The sequence below is a fragment of the Lathyrus oleraceus genome, chromosome 3 (assembly GCF_024323335.1).
Source record: "Lathyrus oleraceus cultivar Zhongwan6 chromosome 3, CAAS_Psat_ZW6_1.0, whole genome shotgun sequence".
NCBI classification, from domain to species: domain Eukaryota; kingdom Viridiplantae; phylum Streptophyta; class Magnoliopsida; order Fabales; family Fabaceae; genus Lathyrus; species Lathyrus oleraceus.
The window spans coordinates 134,463,040-134,482,011 of record NC_066581.1 but is presented as its reverse complement, the minus strand read 5'-3'; the positions used below and the strand labels follow the sequence as shown (position 1 = coordinate 134,482,011).

General features: G+C 31.7%; 1 protein-coding gene across 1 annotated transcript; it reads right to left on the bottom strand.

Annotated features, from left to right (window-relative positions):
* Positions 1-12,647: 12,647 nt before the first annotated feature.
* LOC127125794 (cell division cycle protein 48 homolog) lies at positions 12,648-17,266 on the bottom strand. Its single transcript, XM_051054613.1, has 9 exons — positions 17,091-17,266; positions 16,824-16,989; positions 16,254-16,482; positions 14,637-15,403; positions 14,326-14,547; positions 14,147-14,218; positions 13,781-14,062; positions 13,273-13,632; positions 12,648-13,181 (listed from the first exon to the last, which is right to left on the bottom strand). The coding sequence occupies exons 1-9, from the start codon at positions 17,117-17,119 to the stop codon at positions 12,882-12,884; spliced, it is 2,427 nt and encodes an 808-aa protein (XP_050910570.1). The 5' UTR covers positions 17,120-17,266; the 3' UTR covers positions 12,648-12,881.
* Between the last annotated feature and the right edge of the window lie 1,706 nt (positions 17,267-18,972).

Genomic DNA, 18,972 nt, shown 5'->3' with positions numbered 1-18,972 from the left:
CCAAAGGACCTTCTAACTCTAGCTCCCAAAAGTATGGCCCAAGGATCCCTACTTTTCATGATATCCCAACTAAGCTTAAGATTATTGGCTTCATATAAACAAATAAGATATCTAAGACCAAGGTCATCATGTGCTAACAGGATTACACATAAATTTCATAGAAAAAGTCATTAGTTTCCTCTTATTGATGTAACTACTCCACATAAAATTGTGGATAGCTACTTCCTTTACTCTAAGATTTTCAACAGGCCAGTCATAAATAGATATATAAAGTGCTAACATACTTTAGATCATTGATTTCCCAAGGCAAACTTTCCTTGCTATTGACAAAAGAGAACTTATCCAAGAAGAGATATTGGATAAGACTTTATCATCTATTAGATGCAGGTGAACTTCCTTGACCTTTCGTTTAAATAATTGAACCCCTAAATAGTTGAAAGGTATACTGCCTTTTAAAAACCCAGTAGAAGCCACAATGAGGTCTAGCCTAGCAGAACACATTGAGCCAAATAAAATGGCGGACTTGGACTGACTGAAAACTTGTCCAGATGCCGAAGAATACCTGGTGAAGACGCATTTGAGAATAGAGATATTGGAAGACTTACCTTTGCATAAGATAAAAATATAATCTGCATAGAGAATATGAGATGGAACATTGACTTTTCTTACACCTGACATGAAATCAAGCTTTCATTCAGCCACAAGCAAAGTGATGCTCCTTATTAAAACTTCTTCATCCAGATAAAACAAGAGAAAGGAGACAGGACCTCTTTGCCTCTCCCCTCTATTGCACTTGAAAAATCCATGGAGTGTGCCATTTATTGAAGAGATCCAAGAGTAAAACTTGGAATTAAAGCCAATGATGGAAAGTACTTTAAGAAGAAATTTTCAATCTAAGGTGTCAAAGACCTTAGAGACATCCACCATTATTTCCAAATTCCCACCAAATGTTTTTTTTTTACCAAATATCCTTTTTGTCCCGTATATTTGACTTGGGATCCAATTTGATTTATTAACTTTTAAAAGGACCATTTTAATCCCTTAACTCTGCATAATGGATCATGTTAGTTATTTTCATCCCAATGTTAGTAACGACAATAGTTTTTACTGTTGTGGCAAGTGACATGTAACATTTAATTTTTGTGACTGATTTAAAAACGGAAAGATCAGTCCCTAAAAAAAGTTTTTAGAAATTTAGTATGATCTTCATCTTCTTTAAAAACTCAAACTCAAAAAATACATCCAAAACCCAGAACTCAAAAAAAATGTATTTGATTTATTAGATTATAGCATAAATAAAAAACAAAATAAAAAAGTTGAAGTAAAATCAACATACATGTTTTAGCCATATTATTTGCTCTATCCACCAAACAATCAAACAAAGGGGTAATAAGAACTTTCATAAGATGGAATAGAGTAGAAAATAGTGACAGGAAAAAAGCACAAACCAACACTACCATTTAAAAAATCTTACCTTCCAATACAAAAATGACAAACCCATAAAAATGTTTTTGTTGAATAAAAGAAGGTTTGTACCTTTCCACAAGAATGTTGATGAAGATGTTGTTGTTAATGATGTTGATGATCTTGTAACCGAGTAAGCACCGCCTTCCATAATACTTAAAAAAAAACACCAAAAATTGCATCAAAACTGTTGAAAATATATCAAATGTGAGTAGTGTGGATAATAGTCTCACATTTGTTGGAAATGTGGAGACTTTAGTATTTATAAGTGAGAGAACCCATTCACCTATCACCTTAAGGTTTTGGGTGAATATGTAGTGTGTCTCTCACAAAGGTGTTGCTCTAAAAAAGGAAGTCCCACAATATTCAATACTCCCTAATGAAAAACTCCCCCAACAAAATCCTATCAATTTTTTTCCACTTTCCAACTATTAAAAGCTGAATCTTTTTATAGAAAAAGACATACCCAAAAAGCAAAATCGAGAGAACAAAACAACCTGGTAATGAAAATTGTAGAAAAAATTAAATTTGTGAAGATTAGAAGAGAAAATGGAGAAAAAGTGAAACCTAAAAAGATTAAGATGGAGAGAATCTAGATGATGATGAGAAGATGCAAAGGGATTGATTAAATTGAAAATGGTGAAAAGGGTTTTGTCTCTTTTGTGTTTTGGGGTACCTTCTCTCTCTGAATTCTCTTTTATTTCTCGGGTTAGTGTGAATGTTTTTGAAGGTCATAATGTTTTTTTGGTACTTTCTCTCTGAATTCTCTTTGATTTTTCTTTGAAGGTCATAATGTTTTTGGGTACCTCTCTCTCTCTGTGAATAAACACTATATATACAACAAAACCAACTTGCTTTTTTTATATCCATTTTTTAAATTAAGAAAAATGTTTAAAATGAGTCTGGAGGAAGAAGATGGAGAATTATCATTAAAACCCAGAAAATATTTTAGTGACCAATTTTTCCGTCGCTAAATGAGTCATGAAATTGGTCCTAACCACTTGACATTCCACGTCAATGTCATACAGGCTTATAGATTGACTTTGACTAAAGAAATGAACATAAAGGACTAACATGATTCAGCTTGCATGGTTAAAGGATTAAAATGGTCCTTTTAAATATTAAGGGACCAAATTAGACCCCGAGACAAAAATACGGAACGAAAAATGCTATTTAACCATGTTTTTTTGTCAAGTAACTTAATTGCTTTTGGTGCAAGGCTAATACGGTCCTTCATATTTTTGTCAAAATTAACCTCCGTTGCTCATTGGAAATGATAAAAGGCATAATGCTAGCTAATGTTTGCCAAAATCTTGGATATTATTTTTAATTTGAAATTAGCCAAATAAATTGGCCAAAAAATATCTATAGAATCTGCATTCTTGGGTTTAAACAAAAGAATAACAGTATTTGTGTTGAATTTAGGTCTGATTCAACCTTAAGAGAAATGGAGGACTACATTACATGCATCCACTTTGATAATATCCCAATAAATTTGAAAGAAAATTGCTCCAAAATCATTTGACCGAGAAGCACTATCCTTGTTTAAACTGAAGGTTGCGTTTGAAATTCCCTCAAATGCATGGACGATGGTGAGTACGACATTCTTGTTTTCTATTAGAAATATGGAATAACCTCCTCCACGATAGCAAGGTCATTATTAACAAAGTCATGACAGAACATGTTGGTGATATATATATATATATATATATATATATATATATATATATATATATATATATATATATATATATATATATATATATATATATATATATAAGGTACATACTACTTTCTAATTAATTTTAATTAGATTTTCTATAAAAAAAAGTATTATTTTAAACGTTTTACTTATTTACTGTTTATTTTCGACCATAACCCTGAACTTTGATTTTCTTTAAGGGTACATGTTGATAGTGTGTGGTCCAGGTCGTAAGTCCGAGAAGTGAGGCAGTAAAACCGTTGATTTAGCACACTATAGTTGTCATTAAGAAAAGAACCAATAAGGGGGAGAGAGAGAGAGAGAGAGAGAGAGAGAGAGAGAGAATAAGTAAGAAAACTAAAAAATAACCATAATAGAAAAGTTGTTTAAAATTTACTGATTAGTAACTATGTCTCAAATCATTAAGGCTTTGAGTGAGTTATGATGCAGTTCACGTAGTAATATTAGTAGCCGAACCTTAGTCTCTGCTACCTTAAAGAATGAAAAATTTGAATTAGATCAAGATACTTCCCAAAATAAAGAATTAGAAATTCAAGAAATGGAAAATAGATTAGTTAACCGGTCTATGCCAAAAATTAAATTAAAAGAAATTTATAAAATGAGCACGTTTGATTTTTATAGTAAAAAATTATTCATACCACGGAATTTGTTACATCTATATAATAAACATGAAACTATTAATTTGTTAAATAGAAAGTTGTTTGAAAATCATGTTAGAGAAGGATATTGTTATATCCATCTAGGATTAATTCAAATAGTTATAAAGCCTTTACATAAATTAGGGCTAAACACCCCTATTTTGTTAATCCTTCGTGATACTCGTATTAAATATTTTCATAACTCAACTATTGCTATAGTTGAATCTAACCTTAATGATGGTCCAGTTTACTTTAACTGTCATCCTAATTACTCTATGAGTTTAATTGATGAATTCACTAAAAACTCACTTGTCATATATGTTTAAGGCCTAAGTGACACATTCAATCCTGGAGTTGCCAACATAGACGTTATTAGTATAATTACCTATTAGGTTTATAATGTTAATTACAATTTTAAATCACTTAAAACTACTCCTAGAAATGAAACATGTATTATTGAATTCAATCTTAGCAGATCTAATGTTATGACCCCGAAAATTCTTACTGCTTCTGATATTATTGACAAATTCCCTCAGGAATGGATTTTGCAAGATGTGGTTAAATCTGGAAAGATTGAAGCCAAATCTATTAGAGATGTTATTCAGGATATTAATGGATCTGTCAGGATTCAAATGAATATGAGCCAATCCTTTCGTTACAATCAGTCTAGTAGCATTGGATAAACATCAAGCGCTAGAAATTTTGTTGATTCAACCATTAGGGTTAACCTTACATGAGTAAACTTTGCTCCTACAATTACACGACCTATTTACTCGGAGAGGACTTATAGGTCACCATCTCCAACTGAGTCTCAAATCTTAGGAATTATTATCCAAGAAGAACCATTTGTCATTGGCAAAGCCTGGATTAGAGCCGATTTTGAGGCTGAGTATAATTCGGAGAAGAGAATTTGGTATTTCTCATCTTTCTCTAAAAATCATACTCAAATGTATTTACAAAAGTTTTACAAATTTGTATAAAACCACGAGGTTAATGTTTATTTCTTTACATGGTTTGAATTACTTTGCTTAGAGGAAGGGATAGAAAATCCTTTTGCTGTTAAGATGTACTTAGATACTAATGTTAGAATTAGTACTAAATGGAAGATTGTTAAAAAAGATATAATATAATCCATCCATCCACCTTTAGAAGCCATAAAAATTACCCCTTCCAAAGATAACATAGAAATAGAGGCTTATCCCTTTAAATCAATTACCAATCCTAAAGAACAGAGGAAAGATATAAATAATCTACATAGTTAGATGAATTACTCAAACCAAATACTTCACACTATTGCAAAACAATTAGACAGAATAGAAAAATCCGTCCCTCAACCTAAGGATGTTAAAACCTTTAAAATATATCCTACCCGACCTATATATCATTACCATACTCCTTCTACCCAAGAGGTAAAGGGTGTGAGTTTAGGTCGTGATGCTAACCATAAGATAGAAGAATTAGTTGAAAAATTAAGAACCTTAAGCATGGGAAATTCTTTAGGAGGGATAAATACTTTATCTCGGGAAGAAGAATTTGATACTATGGTGAGTAAATTAGGTGGAAGAGCCCCAAGACCTAAAACTCAAAACTATTATCCTAGACCGTCATTTGCTGATGTGCAATTTGAAGAAAGAAGTAGTTTTGTTGAAAATAGTTATTCAGGATAATCCATTGTAGAATGGAACATCGATGGTGCTTCTGAGAAACAAGTGTTAGATACCATACAAAATATGATTATGGTTGCTACAGCTTTTAAACTCAAAGGAAACACTGACAAGCATACTAAAGATATATTAGTTATGGAGTTTACAGGGCAATTAAAAGGATGGTGGGATAATCTCCTTAGTCTTGAAGACAAAACCCAAATTAACTTAGTTGTTAAAACAGAATCAAATAAAGTTATTTGTGTTACAACTATCTTGTATGTTATTACCAAGTTCTTTGTAGGATAGTCTTTAAAGCTCCAACAAAGAGCAGCAAACCAATTACTAAATCTGTAATGTCCAACCATGTCTAATTATAGATGGTATAGATACATGTTTCTTTCTAAACTCTACCTTAGGTCAGATGGTGCTGCTGATTATTGAAAAGAAAGATTTATTAGTGATTTACCCAGATTATTTTCTAAGAAGGTTAAGACAAATATTAAACAAAATTTCAACGGAATTATTCCTTATCAATCCTTAACTGTGGGTGAATTATCTAATTATGTTATTGAAACTGGTATACAAATTTGTACTGATTACAAACTTCAAAATAAGATTAAAAATGAAAAAATGAATAATATGCGCGAAATGGATTCATTTTGCAAACAATATGGAGCTACTCCTTTAAGAGCTCCTAGTAACCCTAAGAATAAAAGGGTTGCTATTAAAAGTAAGAAAAAAACTTGTTACCATAAGAAACAACCTTACTAAGATAACTCTGAATTTCATAAAGCCCCTTATAAGAAAAATTATGGTAAGAAACCTTACAGAAAACCCTATGCTAAAGCGAAACCTAAAGACAAAGATGTCAAATATTATAAATGTGGTCGTTTCGGCCATTATGCTAATAAATGTAAGATGCAAGAAAATATTAATCAATTAGGGAATTTAGATATTTCAGAGGAGTTAAAAGAAAGTTTGATATCTATATTAAAAAATATATTGCTAAATTCTAAAGAAGAAGACAGCTCTTCATCTTATGAAGAATCTTCTTATGAAGAAATTCATCAAATTAATAATTCTAAGGAGTCAAATTCTTATTTTGATGAATGTTTAGGAATAGACTTTTGTAATTGTAATAGTTGTAATAAAAGCATTAATGTTCTCACTAATCATCAATCTAATAGCCTAATAGGAATATTATATAAGATGGAAGAATCTGAAAGTAAGAATCCTTTCATGAGACAAATTAAAAATATTATTGATGAAAATGATATTTGTAAAAAGCATGTTAACATAATAGAATTTAAATATGTTATGAACTTATTTAAAAAATTCGTTGAGAAAACCGTTTCTGTTAATGACTTACAAGAAGAAATTAAGAATTTTAAAAATGAAATTCAAACGCTAAAAACTCGGGATGATTAGATAGAACTTAAACTTTTAGAATTATAAGGTCACATGATTATTCAAAATCAACATAGGTTAGCTTCTTATAGTAATAAACATGAAGAAACTAATGAAGAAGTTATTGTTTCAACCAATGAAGATCCTATATCAATGAAATAGAAAAATGATATCTGACAAATGGTATAGTAAAATAAATCTCATTATTAAGGATAAAAAATTTGAACTAGTTGCTTTAATAGACTTGTGGGCAGATTTAAACTGCATTCAAGAAGGGTTAATCGCAACCCAATATTACGAGAAAACCAAAGAATCCTTACGAGGAGCTAATGGTAACAGATTACATGTGTCATATAAATTATCCAACGCTAAGATCTGTGAAGATCAAATTTGTTATAAAACTTCTTTTCTTTTAGTTAAAAACATTCAAGAAGCTATTATTCTAGGAACCTCTTTCCTGGCTTTACTTTATCCTTTCATCGTTGATAACGTAGTTATAACTACTAATGCTTTAGGTCGTGAAGTTAAGTTTGAATTTTTAGACCAACCTAGGATTAGAGATCTTAACTTTGTCCAGAGTAAAGATATATCTTTTATTAATATTATTAATAATAAAAGAAAATATATTAATTTCATAAACAAAGAAATACATTTTAAAAGAATAGAAGAGCAATTGCGATCTTCCTGTGTTCAAGAAAAAAATAAAATTATGCAAAATAAGCTTACTAAAGATATTTGTTCAGAACGACCTAATGCCTTTTGGAAAAGGAAGATACATACTATTTATTTGCCTTATGAGCCTGACTTTAAAGAAAAAGATATTCCGAATAAGTCAGACATATACAGATGAATAAGCAATATTTAGATTATTGAAAAAAAGAAATACAAGATTATTTAGACAAAGGTTTAATTAGGCCGAATAAGTCTCCTTGGAGATGCTCTACGTTTTATGTTATTAATGTTGCTGAATTAAAAATGGGTAGTCCCCGATTAGTAATAAACTACAAATCTTTAAACAAAGATTTACAATGGATTAGGTATTCTATACCTAATAAAAAATATTTAATTAACAGATTATATCATAAAAGTATATTCTCTAAGTTTGACCTTAAATCTGGATACTATCAAATTCAATTAGAAGAAATTGATAAATATAAGACAGCTTTTGTAGTACCCTTTGGACACTATGAATGGAATGTTTTTCCCTTAGGGCTTAAAAACGCCCCCTCAGAATTTCAAAATATAATGAATTATATTTTTAATGGTTACTCTCACTTTACTATAGTCTACTTAGATGATATTTTAGTTTTCTCAGACTCTATTAATCAACATTTACAACACCTTAATCAGTTCTATGAAATAATTAAAGATAATGGTTTAGTTTTGTCCGAAAAGAAATTAAATTTATTTCAAAGTAAAGTACGATTTTTGGGTTTTGATATTAGTCAGGGTATGTACACTCTTATTAGTAGGTCCTTAGAATTTGTTAGTAAATTCCCCGACGAATTAAAAGACAAAACTCAGTTACAAAGGTTTTTGGGTTGTCTTAATTATGTTTCAGACTTTATTTCTAATCTTAGAACTATTTATCTTCCTTTATTTGAGAGACTTGGAAAGAATCCCCCACCTTTTGATGATTCCATGACCAAAAGTGTCACCCAATTAAAGCAAATAGTTAATGAAATTACCTTGCCTAGGAATCCCTAATATAAGTACTAATCTAATTGTTGAAACAGATGCCTCAGAACTAGGGTTTGGTGGTATATTAAAACAACTACTTTCAGGCACGAAAAAGGAACAAGTTGTTAGATATTACTCTGGAACTTGGTCTCCAGCCCAATTAAATTATAGTACTATTAAGAAAGAGATTTTAGCCATTGTTTTATGCATTACCAAATTTCAAGATGATTTGTTTTCAAAATCATTTTTATTAAAAACAGACTGCAAAGCTGCTAAGAGTGTTTTAAAGAAAGATGTTTAAAATTTGGTTTCAAAACATATTTTTCCTAGATGACAATCTTTGCTATCATGTTTTGATTTTGAAATAGAACATATTGAAGGAATTAAAAAAAATTACCAGATTTTTTAACTCGAGAATTTTTACAGGGTAAAAATGAGCAAGAAACAGAATGATCCCATAGATAATTATGGATCTCCATTATCATCAAATAATAAAGCCATAGTTTTAGGATCACCTTCATATATTACAAAAATTACTTCTCCAATACCTTCTTCCCCCAGACCTTTGATTAAGCCTGCATTATTATCTCCATTATCTTTTACTCAGAGAATTACTACTTCCCCGTCTTCTCAAAGTAAACCCACATCAAAATTAGCTTTTTACACTCCTCCATCTTCTACAAAATCTTCTTTTATCAACAAAAATCTATCATAACCGATTATCCCTTTGGAGCCTATGTAATATCTTTCAGATGTGTCATTATTACAAGTTATTTCAAGAATTTTCCCTCCTGGATTTTTCTTTTTACCAAAAGACTTATTAAAAACCAGAGAATATTATGAATTTATTTTGGTTGATACAGATTCCATTTCTCTTACTCATCACTATGATGAGAATGATAAATCAAAAATTAAGTTCTCCAAATTCAAAATTATTAAGGTTTTATCTTCATCAGATTGGAAGCAACCCCTAACAGAAGGAAAATCCTTCTCAAAGTCTTACTCTCCTCAAACATACAATTATTTGGATTACATGGACGCCTGGTCCAAATTCTTAGCAATTGAATTATTTAACCATACTTGGTTTATTTGGTTTAATGAAGATATTTCATTAAACTTTCCCTATTGGTTTATCCAATGGTTTCAGCTTATTGGACCCAATTTGGATATTTTTCCCAATTATGCTTCTAAAGCCTTCAATGACTTTACCTCAGCTACTACTTGTCCTTCGCACAATGCTTTATTAACTTTTTGTGCAGTTTTTGATATTACTTGGATTACCTCCTGGACCTTTTCGTCTGAGCAGTTATGGCAAGATTGTCCAGTTTCTCAATTAATTAAGAAATTTTCTATTAAATGGTGGATAAAGTTTAATCATACGTGTTATCAACAACAAAGTTGAAATCCTGGTGTAAAGTTCATCCCAACCTTTGCAAAAATACCAATATTAGTTCAGAAGATATTGTTTTTCTTATGGATCGATCTAAGTTACTAGTCATTTTATCAGTCGCTACCAGCCATAATGAATTTTTAAATAAATTGAAAGATGTTATGTCTGCTTTATCAGAAAGTGATATTGTTTCCAGCACATCTGACCACTTGAATGACAATGAAGATGACTGTTATGGAATTACAGATCTCAAAGGATAAGGATGATGTGTGAAGATAAGATCAAATTATTTTTCTGAAGATAAGGCTGACATTTATCAGCCCATACTGTCATGTTACTTTTTTGCTTGTTGTATTCATTAAAGGTCATGTGGGTCAAATTATCTTTAATTATGTATTTCATTATTAGGCCTTATCGGCCACTTGTTTGTATATTATTAGGCCTTGTCGGTCACTTGTTTGTATAGTTTTAGGGTGGTTTGAAATTTATTTGAAGTCTGACTGCTTTTCTTCTTTATATAAGAGAAGACGGTTTGTGGTGAAGGACATTCAAAAATTGAGAGATTCAATTGAGAAACCATGAGCTTGCTATCAACTCTTGTAATCACCCCTTGTAAGTGTTTTTTTTAATAAAATCATGTCATTAAATACATTCATCCTTACATCTGCATTTACTTCCGCATTTATTTTAACTCTGATTATTCAATCTATCATAATAGTTATCTTTGTTATTATTAATTTAAATTATCTTCTGATTATTCAATCTATCATAATAATTATCTTCGTTATTATTAATTTAATCCATCTGGTATCAGAGTCTGAAGATGATAATGTACATACTACTTTCTAATTAATTTTAATTAGATTTTCTAAATAAATAAATAAAAGAGTTATTTTAAACGTTTTACTTATTTACTGTTTATCACACCTATAAAATTTCACATCAATCAAAAATCATTTGATATGTTAAAGAAAATGATAAAAATTAACGATTTTCACGAAGTTTTGTAAGACGTTCATTTTTATGTATCTTGTTAACATGTCAAATGATTTTTAATTGATATTAAATTTTATAGACATGATCTATATGATAATAATTTTTAATCCAATGATGAATTTTATTATACGAATATGTGATAAAGGGTTATCGGAGGTGTCACATTACTAAATTTGACACATTTGTGTCATTTGATACTGACTCTTATATATATATATATATATATATATATATATATATATATATATATATATATATATATATATATATATATATATATATATATATATATATATATATATATATATATATATATATATATATATATATATATATATATATTATTTGATATTTTACATAGTAATGTATGGACGTCTAATGTATTGAGTTCCTTATGCCACAAATATTATGTGCTTTTTTGGATGATTAATCAAATTACTTTTGGATTTTTCCAATCTCAAACAAGTGTCAAGTTTATTCATATTTTAAAAAATTAAAAGTATATATTAAACTCGATTTCAACAGTAACTTATAAATATTCGATAAGAAAATAGTAGAGAATGCGTCAATCATCATTTTCAAAACAAATTATGAAGCAGACATAATTTATTTTCATCTATCATGTCCTTACGCGTTCTCTTATAATGGTATCGCATAAAAAATTATTCTGTTAATAGAATCATCTTGCTACTTATTAATTTAAGTTTCACTACCAGCATTTTTTTTGCACCATACTTTGCATGTGACTATATATCTCTTAAACATTTATCAAACAAAAGTATCAATTTTCAATTACTTCTTCAAATAATATACCATAAAGACCCATCACACCTACGAGTCTCTCTGGTTGTTTGTGCTATTATCTATTTCCTTCCACTAAAATACATGAGTTTCATCCTCTTTCATCCTCTCACCACACCATCTGTCTTATTAGGGTATCCATCACATTACTGTATATACAAATTTTATAATTTATCATCTAATAAAATTATTATTGGTCGCCATGTGATTTTTTATGAAACTCATCTTCCCTTCTTCACACTACACACTTCAAAATTCACAACATACAATTTTCTAGAGAATGGTTTCTACCCTTACGTGACTAACCACTTATTAGATAATTTTGGCTCGCAAAATCAGTCACTGACACAAATCTTATCATTTGTCCGCCTGTGTCACATTTCCCCCTTCTCCCCCCTCCTTCTATCCAACTCGGCCTCTTTTTTCCCGTCCGCAAATGATTGTATCTCTATCTAATTCACCATCATCGTTGCCTACAACCCACATCTAGATCAAACACATCATTTTCCTCCTATATATTGTCAAATTGATACATATGCTATTAAATGACATGCTTACCAACAGCTCATATAACGTAATAATACCAGGGTTTATGCCAATATGACCATGAGAGAAAAGAAAAAGTTCATAAATGAAGAATTCGAACAGTAAAATTAGATGGAAACTCTCTGAGAAAGTGATTTAGGCAGAGGCTGATTTTGCTTTAATATATTAAAAGATTTCTAAAGTTGTGTATATATAATAAAACAAATATTTGCAATGTTGTTTATTTTCAGCATATTCAAAAAAAAATGCAGAATCATCATTCCAATCCCAGGCATCTCACAGAAAACACAAACAAAAATTTGGTTCATGTGTATGCATAACATTGATTATATAAATACTTGAAAAAGACAAATGTGTAATCTGTGTAAAACTTTGTTCATGTGGAAGTTTCAAAAGCTGTCAAGTTAAATAGAAAAACTAAACAGTTTTCCAACTTTAAAATTACACCTAATGTTTGCCGTATAAACAATGCTTTTAAGAAGCAATGACAATAACAATAATCCAAAGGAAGCCTTGGGGATACGCAAAATGACAAGTACATAAACAGTTCAGGCATTCTTTTCAATGATCAGCGAGCATAAAAGTACGACCTAACTGTAAAGATCATCATCATCAGCTCCGCCGGCAGATGTAAAAGGATCAGATGCACCTGTAGCAGCAGCACCACTGGAGCCAGAATCCGCAAACCTAAACTCAGTTCCAAACCCTCTGGATTGCTGCAATGTTTGGGCGAATGCCTGGTATTTGCGAATGTCGGCATCACTTACACTCCTTCGGGCATACTTCATTGATTCCTCAAAATGAGCTGCCTTAATTTCAGCTACTTCATCATCAACATCCTCTTCCATGGCCTCAGGGTTCTCACTTCTCTTTCTCTCTTTTTCAATGTCCTGGTAAGAGTAACAAGAAACAAAAAAAATACATTTTAAACCAGATCCAATTTCAATTGTAAATAGAAAAGGGAGAAGCTCAAAACTGTACCTTTTCAATATTCTCTCTAATGGCATACTTGCATGCACGCTGGCAAATCTCAGTAATATCAGCACCACTAAAGCCTTGGGTGTACTTTGCAAGAGCTCTAATATCAACATCTTTTGAGATGGGGGATTTTCTCAAGCAAGCTTTAAATATCTGATGACGGGAATCTTCATCTGGGAGAGGGATATAAATCAACTGGTCTAGACGCCCTGGACGCAGAAGAGCCGGGTCAATAATGTCAGGTCGGTTAGTGGCGCCAATGATGAACACGGTTTTCTTTGCTGACATCCCATCCATTTCTGTTAGCAGCTGGTTCAAAACCCTGTCAGCAGCACCCCCAGCATCTCCTACACTACTACCTCTCTGCAAGTTAAAGAAAAGCAAAAGTTATGTAACCATAGGTAATGTTCTATATTTGAAATAGTTGAAATGAATGAAGAGTTGTAAAAGTTTGACAATAAAATTTGCCCAAAGTCCAAATCATAGCTTAGTAACCCGGTCTGGTACCAACCTGAGTTGCAATGGAGTCAAGTTCGTCAAAGAATAGGACACATGGTGCAGAACCACGAGCCTTGTCAAAAATTTCCCTCACGTTTGCCTCACTTTCTCCAAACCACATCGTGAGCAGCTCAGGACCTTTGATACTGATGAAGTTTGCCTGGCATTCATTGGCAATAGCTTTTGCCAAAAGTGTTTTACCACAACCAGGAGGACCATAGAAAAGAACTCCCTTTGAAGGCGACATTCCAAACTTCTCAAACTTTTCAGGGTGTTCCACTGGATATTGAACAGTCTGCAAAAGAGAACAACAAAAACGTTCACAGGCGGATAAGAGGCAACTAGTATATCAATGTGATTATGTAAGAGTTTCACTCACCTCCTGGAGTTCCCTCTTAACATTTTCAAGACCACCAATATCTTCCCAGCTGCAATTAGGCACTTCAACAACCTGTTTCAATAGAGAATTTAAGATTATACACACCCAATAAAGTAAGAACAAGAGAACAGGTAGCTTAACACAGACAAGCACAAACTTATGGGTAAATAAATATGTACCGTTTCACGGAGAGCAGAAGGATTGCTTGATCCAAGAGCAGTAGCAAAATGCTCATTTGTCACTGCCATGGAGTTCAATATTTCAGCATCAATTGTCTCATCTTCCAAGTCAATCACATCCATTTTTTCTCTGATGCATTGAAGTGCTGCCTCAGTACACAATGCAGCTAAATCAGCACCAACATAACCATGTGTTTCCTTAGCAATCTTTTCTAAATCAACCTGCAAATGTCGGAAAGGACAAAGTTCTTTCAGAAATCATATCATTCAAACCAAACCATAACTTAAGAGAAAAGTAATTTCAATATTACATCTTCAGCAAGCTTCATATTCTTTGTATGAATTCGAAGAACCTCAAGACGCCCAATTTCATCTGGAACACCAATATCAATCTCCCTATCAAACCTTCCAAACCTCCTAAGTGCAGGGTCAATGCTATTGGGCCTATTTGTGGCTCCCATAACAATTACATGCGCGCGTGATTTAAGACCATCCATGAGTGTCAAGAGCTGGGAAACAATCCTCCTCTCAACTTCACCGTGAGTTTTCTCTCGCTTAGGAGCTATGGAATCTATCTCATCAATAAATATGATGGATGGAGCATTCTTCTCTGCTTCCTCAAATGCCTTCCTTAGATTGCTTTCACTTTCACCAGCGAGTTTTGACATTATCTCAGGGCCATTAATGCAGAAAAAGAAGGCACCTGTTTCATTTGCAACTGCTCGGGCAATTAAAGTCTTCCCAGATCCAGGGGGTCCATACAATAGAATACCTTTTGGTGGCTTGACACCAATAGACTTAAATAACTGTGGGTGCCTCAGAGGCAGTTCCACCAGTTCCCTAATCTGTGCCATCTGCTTTCTTACACCACCAACATCATCATAACCAACCTCGTCTAATCGATTCTCATCTTCCCTTTTAATTGGCTCTCCTTCACAGAAGATCTCTGTGTCAGGGGCAACAACACAGTACTCGTGTGGATCAGTTTCAATAACCTTGAATTCTACACTTCTCATCCCTCCTCTCACAAGGAAGAAGTCACCCTTCCTCACTGGTCTATATGCCTCCAGGAAATAAGCTGCAAGGTAAAACTGGGATTAGAATTCAAAAGAAATTAGAATGCAGCAGGTTTACATGTCATGAGGGGGTCGATGCCAGTAAGAAACTGGTGACCTTTCCTGTCAGTTAAATTGTGGCATGTTTCCGTTCGAAATTCAATAAATTGCAAGTAAAAATATTACAAGAACTGCTTGGTATGTTTTATCCTAGAAAATGAAGTACAGATAGTGGCAGAATTTTCAGTAAAATAAATGCTACGAAGTAGGAAACAATAAAACGGCACAAAATTTACAATGACAGAGCATGGATATAAATGAATTGATTATCTCATTATATTGAAACCATCATAGCAAAAGGAAACAATAACAAGGATCATTGATTGTCAGTGATTGCAAATTTTGGGATCATTGATTGTCATTGCCAATCAATGATTCCAAAATTTGCAATCACTGACAATCATTTTATGATGTAATGTTTGGGAAAAGAAAATAGTAATTGACTAAAAAATGCTTTCTTGAAATGCAATCCAGCCATTATTCCCAACTACAAGCGTTGTATGAGCACAAAAATATACCAAAAGAAGAAAAATAAAATACTGAATATTGCAAGACAAACTACCACCCTTCACCTTTCCAGCCCTCCCTGAACAAATAGGAAAGATGCTTATGACAAAAGACAAATACCAATGTGCATGGCAGCTAGAGAGTAAAAGATAAAGCAGATAAAAAAAATATCGAACACCCAAAAACACAATGAAGTAAAAGATAAAGCAGATGGAAAAAACCCTTAATTGAATACACAAAAAACAATGAACTAAAAGATTAAAACCCTTATTGAATACACAAACACACAATGAAAGAGTAACTCACGTTTTAAGTACGCGTCAAAGAGATTCCCTGTGACTCCTTCAATAGTATCATCAACAGGAAGAATGTGAACTCTCTTCCCATATTTGACATCAGCACATTGGTGCACCGAAACAACATCTCCAAGCCTAACCCTAAGATTGTTTCTCACAACCTTGTTCATTCTTATTTTTGGTTCCTCACATGTGTCATCAGCAAGAGCAATACAGATAGTATCTTTCCTTTTCTTACCCTACAAACCAAAATCAGCAAACAAAACCCCAATAAATAATTAACAAACAAATCACCCTAATCAAATATAATACCACAATAAGAAAAAATCCAAAGCACTTTGCACAAACATTAACCACAACACCATAAAGTTTGTTTTAACACAGTATGCTTCATAGTTAAAACAGGTTACCACTAAAAACCTCTAAAACCCTATAACACAACAGTTATATCAAAAAATTGTTTTGATTTATTAAATCTTAACCCTAAGCCAAATACTAATTTAATTTAACCAATTACATGATGAAAACCTAATCATATTGCAACCATAGAAAGTGACACTAATCGAAAACTAAACCATACCTTGATCAAGATAGTATCACCACGAAAGAGTTGAAGCTTCTCCATCGTCTCCGGATGAAGAGCTACAACAGAGTTATCATCGTTGACAGCTTCGTCAACAACCAAACGATTAGGAGCTTTTTTGCGTTCCAGGATGGCAGTGCTAAAATCCTTCTTTGTTCCCTTACTGAAGAAGAATAAACAAAAACATGATCAAATTCATCAAAATTACAACAAGAAAATTGAGGTGGAGAAGAATTGAAACGAAAGGGGGAGATTGAGACTTACGCATCGGAGGATTCAGGTTGATTGGCCATGGCGGAACGATCAGAAGAGGTGGTTGAGTTTTTGTTTCTGAAATTTGAGAGGAAAAAGATTAAGTTTATAGATCTGAGGGTGTGGGGTTTGGTTTGGGAGTGTTTGGGAGATATTTATAGAGTGGGTTTGCTTCTTTTCGTGTTATTGAAGAAATTAATAATGCTTTTTTTTCTTTTAATTTGATTCTTATATTATCTTATTGATTCAAATTTGTTAGTTTTATCTATGATAAAAGATAAAATTTGTTATTTTGATGAAGCATATTTTTGGGATATTTTTAATTATAAATTTTGATAAGTTTTTTTCATATCTGTCGAATCAAATCTGTTATTGTCGTGCTATATTTTTGCAAAACTTGTTATGGATTTTTGATAAGCTTCTCCATTTTAATTTCTTTCTTGTTATTATTAATAAAAAGAATTGTTTGCTTCTTATAATAACTTATCTAATTAAAATTAATATTTTTAATTGATAAAATAACAAATTTGATATAATTGTGGCATATTTTTATGAAATTTCGGTTATGTTTCTTTCATAAGCTTTTTAATTTTTATTTATGTGTTATTGAAAAAATCAGTAATATTTTTTTATTTGCTTCTTTATATATATATTTTAATTTCTTTTGTGTTATCGAAGAAATCAATAACATTTTTTTTTGTTTCTTTATAATATTTTAGGTGAATCAAATTTGTTTGTTTTATTTATAACAAAAATTAAATTCGATAAATTTGACCGATGAAATCTGATTTTTTAGAAAGTAAAAATAATATTTAAAACGATTAAATCTTTTAGAATTATGTGTGCTCACTTGGGGAAAAAATGACGATAATCAAAAGGCTCTAATTAGGGAAGAAGATTAAAAAGCTTCAAGCACAAATAGAGTGAAAGGTGTGGATTCTGGACCGGAGAAAAGTGTTATTCATATTAAAAGTTTGATTAAAATTGTCGATCTTCAATTGGAATGGTTAGTTATGTTAGGAGGTTAGTGGTATATGTTAGAATTGGAATGATAATTTGATCTAAGTTATAACTGTTATGGATTAATTGGAAATTTGTTATTAGTTATATTGAAAAAAAAATGATATCCATAGCTATTGTTATGAGAAACTTAACAAGTCAGTTTTTGAATTGTTTTCTTGGATTTTGAAGTTAGTGCAATGGGAGTTGATTGTTAATCAATTTGAAGTTAGCATTGTTTAACAAATTGGACTTGATTATGTGAGTGAGTTGTAAAGTTAGAGCGGATTAGATTAAACCATGGGCTATCATGAAATTAGTAGAGATTATGCAGATTTAAATTTTTACCAATTTATGACTTTATGATACAATGCTTGAATTAAGCTACAGCTAGAGTATGTGAATGATTGGATTGTCATGGTATGCATGGATCTGTTAGGTTTGAATCATGATTTGCTTGATTCTTAGGTGCATGTATAGTGCCAAAATATTGAGCTTGTGATGTCATGGCCTTGTGTTTCCTTTGCAGGTTTACCATAAGTTTGGGCATGGCTTTTTCAAAATGTACAAAGCATGGAAACCAAGATATGGATCATGGTTGGAGACTTGGAAGCTTGGAAGTTCAATCACGGAAGATCCAAGTGGGATTTTAGGATAGTCAGTTGATTTTGGTCAACTATTTGACCAAAAAGTCATCAGTTGACCAAAAGTCAATTATAGGTCAAAGATGTGTAATTTTGTATAACTTTCATGATTTTGGACTTTGTAATATGATTTGATATTTTGTAATGAAAATGGCTTCTTTTTAAAAAATAAATTGTGTATGTGTCTTGTATGTCAAGTAACATGTTTTTCCCTCCATGATTTGAATCTTTGAACTCGAACCAGATTTCTT